The sequence below is a fragment of the Limtongia smithiae genome (assembly GCF_038497785.1).
Source record: "Limtongia smithiae strain NRRL Y-17922 unplaced genomic scaffold V1518scaffold_3, whole genome shotgun sequence".
Classification (NCBI taxonomy): domain Eukaryota; kingdom Fungi; phylum Ascomycota; class Lipomycetes; order Lipomycetales; family Lipomycetaceae; genus Limtongia; species Limtongia smithiae.
The window spans coordinates 1,197,297-1,205,421 of NW_027117624.1; the positions used below are offsets into that span (position 1 = coordinate 1,197,297).

An 8,125-nucleotide genomic window follows, 5' to 3' on the forward strand; every position below is an offset into this window, starting at 1 on the left:
GCGCCTGTCGTCGCGCGATTGTTTCCCGCGGCGTTTTCCACCGCGTTCGAAGTTCAACACCATCACATCGCCTACAACCATTTATGACTATGTTGGAGCCGAAACTTTCGCGCGGCGTGCTGCACAAGCTGCTGACGGCGCCGAACTCTGGTGACGGGCAACCAATCATCGTGCAGATGCTGCAGGTGAAGGAGATGAACAGCGGGCAGCAGCGGCGGTTTCGATTTGTGATCTCGGACAGCGAATACTTTGTGCAGGCTATGGTAAATGTGGCGCTGTCGGCGTATGTGGATAGCTTGGAGCTGCAGCGCGGCATGATTATCGCACTCACACGATACCAGGCGACGATGATGAAGGAGAAGATGTCAGTGTCGGCTCGTCGTGCGTTCCAGCTTGCACTGTACTAACTTTTGCAGGATCATCGTCATCCAAGAGTTTGAGCAGCTCCGCGAGTATGGAGTAATGGACCGGATCGGCACACCCGTCGCTCCGGGGGAGAAGGAAGAGGACGGTGGCGTCAGCACAACGACGAGCATGAGTGACGCGGCGACGACCGGGAGTACGACTTTCTACGGACAGACCACTACGTCGGCACAGACTAAGGCGCCGCAGTCTGTCGCGCCGAAACGTGAGGAGTATGCGTCACACAAGTAAGAGCCCATATGAGAACGAAAGAAAGTGTAAATGCTAACCGCGTACACAGTCAATCGTATTCCGCTGCGCCGGTTATGCGTGAGGGCCTATATACGATCGACCGACTGTCACCGTACCAGAATAACTGGACGATCAAGGCACGGGTAACGTCCAAATCTACGATTCGCGAGTACCACAATCAGCGAAACCAGGGCAAGCTGTTCTCAGTGAACTTGCTTGACGAGACTAGCGAAATTAAGGCGACCGGTTTTAACAAGCAGTGCGATGAGTTCTACGACATGCTGCGCGAGGGCGAGGTATACTACATCTCTAAATGCCGCGTGAATATTGCAAAGAAGCAGTTCTCGAACCTGCCCAACGATTATGAGCTGACAATGGAGGACCAAACTGTGATCGAGCCGTGCACGGACAGCGGTGCGATAGTAGTACCGCAGCTACGATTCAACTTCATTGACTCACTCAGCAGCCTGAACGCGGTGGAGAAGGATGCCCTTGTTGACGTTGTGGCGGTGGTAAAGGAGATCCGGGACTGCAGCCAGATTGTGTCGAAGAGCTCGGGCCGGCCATTCGATAAGCGGGACATCGTGGTAGTGGATCAGAGCAACTTCTCGTCAGTCCTGACAGCGTGGGGAGCTCTCGCGAAGGAGTTCACGGCAACGGTAGGCGACGTTGTCGCGCTGAAGGGTGCGAAAGTGGGCGATTTCAATGGCCGCTCGCTGTCCTTGCTTTCGAGTTCGACGATGACGGTGAACCCGGACGTACCTGAGGCGCACAAGTTGAGAGGATGGTACGCAACTGGGGGCTCGGGAGCTTTGTTTACTGCTATTACTGGCTCAGGAACAAGCGGGGCGCTGACAGGACGCCCAGAAAATCTCAAGACATTGCAGCAGGTGAAGGACGAGAACCTGGGAATGTCGGACGCACCGGATTACTTTTCAGTGAAGGCTACAATCGGACACATCCGGTCAGAAAACTTCGCGTATCCGGCGTGCCTTACAGAGGGGTGCAACAAAAAGATGGTGGACGAGGGTAGTGAGTGGCGATGCGAAAAATGCAACAAGACGTATGAGCACCCAAATTACCGATACATACTGATGTTCAATGTGTTTGACCACACTGGCCAGATGTGGCTGTCGACGTTTGACGATGTCGGCAAGATCGTGATGGGCAGGCCGGCGGGGGAGCTGTACGAGTTGCGCAACACGAACAGCGAGGAGTTCGAGAAGGAGGTCGCCCAGCGACTGGGAATTACGTTCATGTTCCGCGTGCGGGGACGGCAGGACACATATCAGAATACGACACGCGCAAAGTACAACGCCCTGTCGGCGGCGCCGCTGGACTACGCGCAGGAGTCGACGAATTTGATTAAGTCGCTGAGCGATATGGCTGTCTAGTATGTAGCAACAGTAGCGGACTTTTGTGATTCTAGTTTATATTAAATGTAACACAACGAAGTAATATATCGATGGAAGTGACGCCTACAGGTCGGCCCGGGTGACGTCGGGGCCAGAGTAGGGCTTTTCGGCAAGCAGGACCTTTCTGCCGGAGAAAGGCTCGCAGGTGTCACGGCCGGACTCGGGGCCGGGTTTGGGTACGACGCCGTTTTGGATGGATTTGAGGACGGCGACGACGCCGTCGGCAGTGAGGTCCTCGTAGAAGTCGTCGTTAATGGCGATCATGGGGGCGTTCACGCAGGCGCCAAGGCACTCAACCTCAGAGAGCGTGAAGAGCTTGTCCTTTGTGGTCTCGCCGGGCTGGATACCGAGGTAGCTCATGACAGCAGAGATGATGGCGTCGGAGTTGCACAGCTGACAGGGAGTGGTGGTGCAAACTTGGAGATGGTACTTGCCCATCGGGGTGCGGTTGTACATGGTGTAGAAGGTGGCAACCTCATAGACACGCATGGGGGGCATGTTGAGCATCTTTGCGACGTAGTTCATGACAGAGATGGAGGTGAAGCCGAGCTGTCGTTGACCGAGGTCGAGCAGTGGCATGACAGCGCCCTTCTTATAGTGCTCCGGGTACTTCGCCATGATGGCCTTGGCGCGCTCAAGGTTCTCAGGCGTGTACTCAAAGGGGATTGAAGGGTTATTTTCGGGGGTGTTGCGGTGCTGAGGTTGGGTGGGTTAGCAGATGAGGGGAGGAAGACGTGGAGTCCATACCACAGAGAGCGCGTGCGAGGACCGGCGTAAGGAAGCTGTGGCCGGCTGCCACGAGCAGAGTGGACCGGAAGAGGTGCGCACAGCCGCAGCAGCGATGCGGCGTGCGAGAAGCAAGACCATTGTGTATGTGTGTATGTATGTGGTGATGCAGCGGTTGGTAGGGTGGTGTTGAGAGTGGAGTTGCAATGCGCGGAGCCTAAACGTGCCTGCGTTGCGTGCGCACGAGTGCCGTGACGAGCTTTCGATTGAAGCTTAAAAAAAGGCACCCTCCGCAAGCGCTGCAGTTGAGGATCGGAGAAACCGAGAAGACGAAAGCGCGCGAAGAACTAGGGTCAAGGCAGTGATCGCAGACGCGATACCTTTGGCGTTGGGATCTCGAAGACACAGCGAATCGAGTCCACGCTCATTGGCCAGCGTCAGAGGTGCTCTTAGCTGTGCATCGTTGTGGCTCATCTGCGCTGGCCCGCGATGGTTGTGCAGGAGACGCTCGCTGAGTACGAGACGCTTAGTGCTGACGCCAACCGTGATCGCGAGCACGTGTACGCGGTGAGGGCGGAAGCACGCTGCCGGCGCTCGGAAGCAGCTCAGGCCGACGCGGCGCGGGGTTTCTTTCATGTCGCTTCTCCGGCGGGCCGTTTGGCGTCGATCGACAGTGGGGCCACCGCTACAGGACACAACTTGTGATCCAACGCTGCGGATCGCAGGCCGCGCCGATCTGGTGATGTTATGCGACCAATGCGTACTGAATGAGCTGGATTGATTGGCTAACAATGCCAGTGAGGGCTGCGGTTGATTGGCTTACCAGATCACAGGCTCAATGGACTGATTCGATTGCTTACGGGTTCAGGCTACACTCATCATTCATACTAGCAAAGAAACACTCATGCCGAATCCAGCGGCGCAGTTCCAATCCAAGACAGCCCAGCTTACTTGGAGGTGTCGAGAACATATCGGCCAGCGATCTCACCTTTCTCCATAAGCTTGAAGACACTTTCGAGCTCGGAGAGGCCGACGATCTTGATGGGCGACTCAACGAGGCCGCGGGTAAAGAAATCGATAGCCTCGTCGGTGTCCGCACGGTTGCCTACATACGAGCCCTTGATGGAGATGGACTTAACGACAGTGGAGAAAACCTCGGAGCGCACGTAGGCGTGGGCGGGGAGACCAACGATGACGACGGTGCCGCGGGGACGGACATACTGAGTTGAGAGCTCGAACGGCTTCTCGGCGACGGCGACGTTAACGACGGCGTGAGGACCACCGTTAGTGATCTTTATGACCTCCGAGACGATGTCGGGGGTGGTGGCAAAGTCGAGGAATACCTCAGCGCCGAGTTTCTTGGTAAGGACGGCCTTGACGTCGCCGGTATCGATGCCGAGGACGCGGAGACCCATGGCCTTCGCGTACTGGATGGCGAGCGTACCGAGACCGCCGCCAGCGCCGGTGATAGCGAGCCATTGGCCGGGCTTCGCGCCAGACTCCTTGATAGCCTTGTAGACAGTGATACCGGCGCAGAGAATGGGAGCAATTTTGGCAAGATCAGTGCCGGCCGGGATGGGCGCGGCGTGGATGGCCTTTGCTATGGCGTACTGCTGGAAGGAACCGTCAACGGTGTAGCCAGAGAGAAGCGCGTGTGAGCAGTTGGGCTCGAAGCCATTGTTGCAGAATTCGCACGAGAGGCAGGAGCCGTTGAGCCACTTGACACCGGCGAGGTCGCCGATCTCAAAGTTGGTGACCTGGTCGCCCTTGGCAACGACGACGCCGGCGCCCTCGTGGCCGCCAACGAGGGGCAGCTTGGTGGCCTGGGAAATGTTAGCCGATGCAACCGGACGGAAAGAGAAAAAGTCGCACCAAAGGCCAGTCGCCCTTCCAGGCGTGGAGATCGGTGTGGCACACGCCAGAGAATTTGACGTTCACAAGGATCTCATCGGGGCCAGGGGTGGCGACGGGGATGTCGGTGTAGAGGAGAGGACCGCCGGTCTTCTCGAAGATGATGGCTTTCTGGGTGGTGGGGACGGAAACCATGTTTGGCGGGCGTGAGAGCTGAGCAGTGGTTGAGAAGAGGAAGACTGAGGATGCGGAGAGCGGCGGACGGATAGAGATGGAGGCCAGGGCCGGCCGGAGGGTCTTAAATAAGCAGCAGGGCGGGCGAATGGAGGCGGACAGGCGCATGGCGGGGCGGGAGGGGTCGAGACACTGCGACGGGCGCGAGGAGGGGTCCAGGGACGCATTGAGCGGGCCCGGCGGAGAGGCTGTTTAACTGCGGGGGCGCGTCCCAGCACGATCCCCGAAGCGAAACATCCCGCTCACACCCCCTGAGAGCGTTGTGACCTGCCGCTGACGTCAGTCCACTCCACCGCCGCGTTGCGCCTCGCCTGACCTTGCTGCCTTGCTGCCCGGCGGAGACGATGCCGCGATCGCGAGAATACTGCCGCCACCAGCCAGGCGCCGGCACGCGCATGCAGCCATGCTCTCGACTCGCATGTCGCGTGCGGGTATCCCACCTCCACCACGACTGCCACGACCCCGCACGCTCTGCCCGCGCCGGGACCAGCAGCGCCGCACGCGTGCGGGGTCGGCGCCACGAGCCCCGCGATCCCTTCTGCCGCAGCGAGATCGCCGAACGCCGACGCGCGCGCGCAATCACAGCTGCCGCGTGCGCGGGATTACTCCTTCTGTAGTATGTAGTCCTTGCTCTATCTACTGCGCCACCTTCACAGCTCGTCGCGCGCACGCGCGCGCCCGGGGAAGACTACCACATACTCCACAAACAAGTCGCCGTGGCGCCCCTTGACCCCCCGCCATACCGGCATTCCGCGGCCCTTCAGCACCTCGCGCTCCCCCGGCTGCGTTGCCTCGCCTGCGCGCCGCGCCAGCGTCACGTTGCTACCGTCCAGAAACTCCACGGCACGCGTCCACCCGCCTCGCAGTGCCTCGCGAGCGCTAAGCACCTCCACGCGGAACAGGTCTGCGCCGCGCCTCCGGAACCCCATGTTCGCGCCCCGCCGCTCCCGCACCTCCACGTACAGGTCGCCGGCCTCCCACTCCGGACTCTCGTCTGCCTCACTTTCAAATACCACACGCGACCCCTTCGGCGTGCCCGGCTCCACCGTCACCACATGTGTCCGTGTCTCTCGCACTACGCCATGGCCCCCACATATCTTGCACGCGTGCGCAATCACTGTACCCTTCCCCTTGCAGGCGTCGCACGGCATCTGCACCGTCTGGAACATCCCTGGCGCCAGCTGTCGCCGTACAACTCTCATCCCTCGCCCTCCGCAAGTATCACAGGTGTGTCGCGCTCCGTCCGCGGACCCCGTACCGCCGCACTGCTCGCATACCGCCTGCACGCTCACGCCGATCTCCACACCCGCGCCCAGATACAGCTCCGCCAGCGACACCTCCACTGCGACTTCCATATTCGGCCCTCGTCGCGCACCTCGGAAGTGGCCCTGCCCGCCGAAGAACCGTGAAAACAAGTCAAACGGATCATGGCCTGCGCCTCCGCGACCGCCGCCGCCGCCCTGACCGTGCTGGCGCAGACCGTCCTCTCCATACCGGTCGTAGATCTCGCGTTTCTCCTTGTCGTACAGCACTTCATACGCAGCAGCGACTGCAACAAACCGTTCCTCTGCCTCCGAGTCGCCTCTGCCGTTCAGCCATTAGTAGTGTACCCTACAGATCCACGCCTCTCTCCTGACACTCACGGGTTCTTGTCCGGGTGGTATTTCTTGCTCAACTGCCGGTACGCCGACTTGATCTCCTTCTCCGTAGCGTCTCGTCCAACGCCAAGCACTTGGTAGTAGTCGCGGCCGCTCTCTGCCACTGCCGCTGCTAGAGATGCTCCCAGAATCGTCACCAGTACGACCCACACCACAATCGCTCGCCGTGTCAATCTCATGCTTTCTCAGTTTGCGTACGTCGCTCTCGCGTTGCAGCCGTAGTCGCCTTCACTTCCTCGTTGTTGCTGACCTGGCCTACGAAATTGTTTGTGGACAGCTTGAGGCAGTAGACTTCACGATCACGTGATTACACTTGTCATACTGGGTTTTGTGTTATAAGTGCGAGCACATCCTCATGATATCAGATTGCTTTGTGATCCACCATTTTGATTCTACTTTGCTATTGACAGAGCAGTGCCACTAGATACTTCCCCTACTGTACTACCTTAACATATGTGTCATTAGTAATGTGGTAAAGCTATCACTGTCAAGTTCTCAGATGAGCATTGAAAGATAGGCAGGAATACTTTTCTCAGCACCTCATGCTAGGCTGGGTTTTCTGAGCATTGCAGTAATCATGTAACAGCAATTCCAAATCTCTGATCCTCATTCCCTTGAGAATTGTCCACTACTTCAAAATCAATGCCTATGATATTCATGGCTGAATGCATCAGATATTTAAAAAGCCAAGTCCAGGAGATCACTGTTGAAATATACCAAGTTCATGCTTACCTAGCCAGCAAGCTGTATGGTATAGTCTATATAGTGCAGATGCATCATGAAGATGTCCAATATGGGTCTTTGTCAAATGTGCTCATTTTTGGTATACTAGAGATGCCAAGCAGATGGCAAATTGACTTAGTGTGCTGTGACTGTCCTGATCTATGACCCCAACATGGACTATTGACTTGTCACTATGGGAGCAGTGCTCAGGAGAGCCTGGAGGTGATCCTGCATCTTGAGTCACATATTCTAAATCTAAGAGTCAATGTCAGTGATAAATAAATTGAGATGGGCCAGCTAGCATCCAAGTTTGGAAGTTTGTTGGTGAAGACAGCTCATTAGGGTGCTTGTCAGTCATTAGTATTTCTACTTAGACACAAAGAGCATAGACCAGTGATTGGGATGCTGACTGTTTGAAGTCTAGCCAACTTTATGCCTTGTACTGAAGCCTGGGTGTTCTACAATCTAAGCAGAGTATAGTTATGTAGGTTCAACAGGCACACTAATTGTCTAATTCTCTCTATGAGTGGGATGCCTACAGAGTAGCCTACCTGCAATTTGGCACACTTGACTCCTATTCAGGAATACCAGAATCTAGGGCAATCCTGGTCCCTTGTTTTCCTTTGGTGAATGACAGAGCTGTTCATCAAGCTCTGAGCAGAAAGTTATGCTTGGAGCTTCCTGCCACTTAGTGAACTTAGCCGTCATGTTGTAAGATCACCACCGTCTGGGTAGCCAGGTTGAGGGAGTCCATTGCAAGAGAGCACCTGAGATTCACTTAAGAAGGAAGCCAGGACAGAGGGGAGGGGAGCTGGGCTGCTATAGACACCAGCTGCCATAGACCCCTCTTGGCTATTTTCGGCT

The 8,125-nt window shown here is 56.8% G+C and overlaps 4 protein-coding genes across 4 annotated transcripts; 1 reads left to right on the forward strand and 3 right to left on the reverse strand.

Moving 5' to 3' along the window:
- Positions 1-15: 15 nt before the first annotated feature.
- On the forward strand, positions 16-2,129 carry V1518DRAFT_414231 (uncharacterized protein). The gene is made up of 3 exons (XM_066903511.1): positions 16-364; positions 417-650; positions 704-2,129. The coding sequence occupies exons 1-3, from the start codon at positions 84-86 to the stop codon at positions 2,046-2,048; spliced, it is 1,860 nt and encodes a 619-aa protein (XP_066760990.1). The 5' UTR covers positions 16-83; the 3' UTR covers positions 2,049-2,129.
- On the reverse strand, positions 2,069-3,149 carry V1518DRAFT_414233 (thioredoxin-like [2Fe-2S] ferredoxin-domain-containing protein). Its single transcript, XM_066903512.1, has 2 exons — positions 2,817-3,149; positions 2,069-2,765 (listed from the first exon to the last, which is right to left on the reverse strand). Exons 1-2 carry the CDS (start codon positions 2,934-2,936, stop codon positions 2,133-2,135), a joined length of 753 nt encoding a protein of 250 aa, XP_066760991.1. The 5' UTR covers positions 2,937-3,149; the 3' UTR covers positions 2,069-2,132.
- A 417-nt stretch (positions 3,150-3,566) lies between these two features.
- On the reverse strand, positions 3,567-5,053 carry V1518DRAFT_414235 (chaperonin 10-like protein). Its single transcript, XM_066903513.1, has 2 exons — positions 4,668-5,053; positions 3,567-4,618 (listed from the first exon to the last, which is right to left on the reverse strand). Exons 1-2 carry the CDS (start codon positions 4,986-4,988, stop codon positions 3,743-3,745), a joined length of 1,197 nt encoding a protein of 398 aa, XP_066760992.1. The 5' UTR covers positions 4,989-5,053; the 3' UTR covers positions 3,567-3,742.
- A 433-nt stretch (positions 5,054-5,486) lies between these two features.
- V1518DRAFT_414237 (uncharacterized protein) lies at positions 5,487-6,788 on the reverse strand. The gene is made up of 2 exons (XM_066903514.1): positions 6,524-6,788; positions 5,487-6,464 (listed from the first exon to the last, which is right to left on the reverse strand). The coding sequence occupies exons 1-2, from the start codon at positions 6,715-6,717 to the stop codon at positions 5,531-5,533; spliced, it is 1,128 nt and encodes a 375-aa protein (XP_066760993.1). The 5' UTR covers positions 6,718-6,788; the 3' UTR covers positions 5,487-5,530.
- Between the last annotated feature and the right edge of the window lie 1,337 nt (positions 6,789-8,125).

Bases quoted from the DNA above. Each gene is read 5' to 3' on its own strand.
- V1518DRAFT_414237 (XM_066903514.1), bottom strand. From the start codon at position 6,717: ATGAGATTGACACGGCGAGCGATTGTGGTGTGGGTCGTACTGGTGACG. The intron at 6,465-6,523 runs GTGAGTGTCAGG...GCTGAACGGCAG, and splicing joins TACCACCCGGACAAGAACCC to AGGCGACTCGGAGGCAGAGG.
- V1518DRAFT_414233 (XM_066903512.1), bottom strand. From the start codon at position 2,936: ATGGTCTTGCTTCTCGCACGCCGCATCGCTGCTGCGGCTGTGCGCACC. The intron at 2,766-2,816 runs GTATGGACTCCA...ACCCAACCTCAG, and splicing joins CCTCGCACGCGCTCTCTGTG to CACCGCAACACCCCCGAAAA.
- V1518DRAFT_414235 (XM_066903513.1), bottom strand. From the start codon at position 4,988: ATGCGCCTGTCCGCCTCCATTCGCCCGCCCTGCTGCTTATTTAAGACC. The intron at 4,619-4,667 runs GTGCGACTTTTT...AACATTTCCCAG, and splicing joins GGAAGGGCGACTGGCCTTTG to GCCACCAAGCTGCCCCTCGT.
- V1518DRAFT_414231 (XM_066903511.1), top strand. From the start codon at position 84: ATGACTATGTTGGAGCCGAAACTTTCGCGCGGCGTGCTGCACAAGCTG. The intron at 365-416 runs GTCAGTGTCGGC...TAACTTTTGCAG, and splicing joins ACGATGATGAAGGAGAAGAT to GATCATCGTCATCCAAGAGT. The intron at 651-703 runs GTAAGAGCCCAT...CCGCGTACACAG, and splicing joins GAGGAGTATGCGTCACACAA to TCAATCGTATTCCGCTGCGC.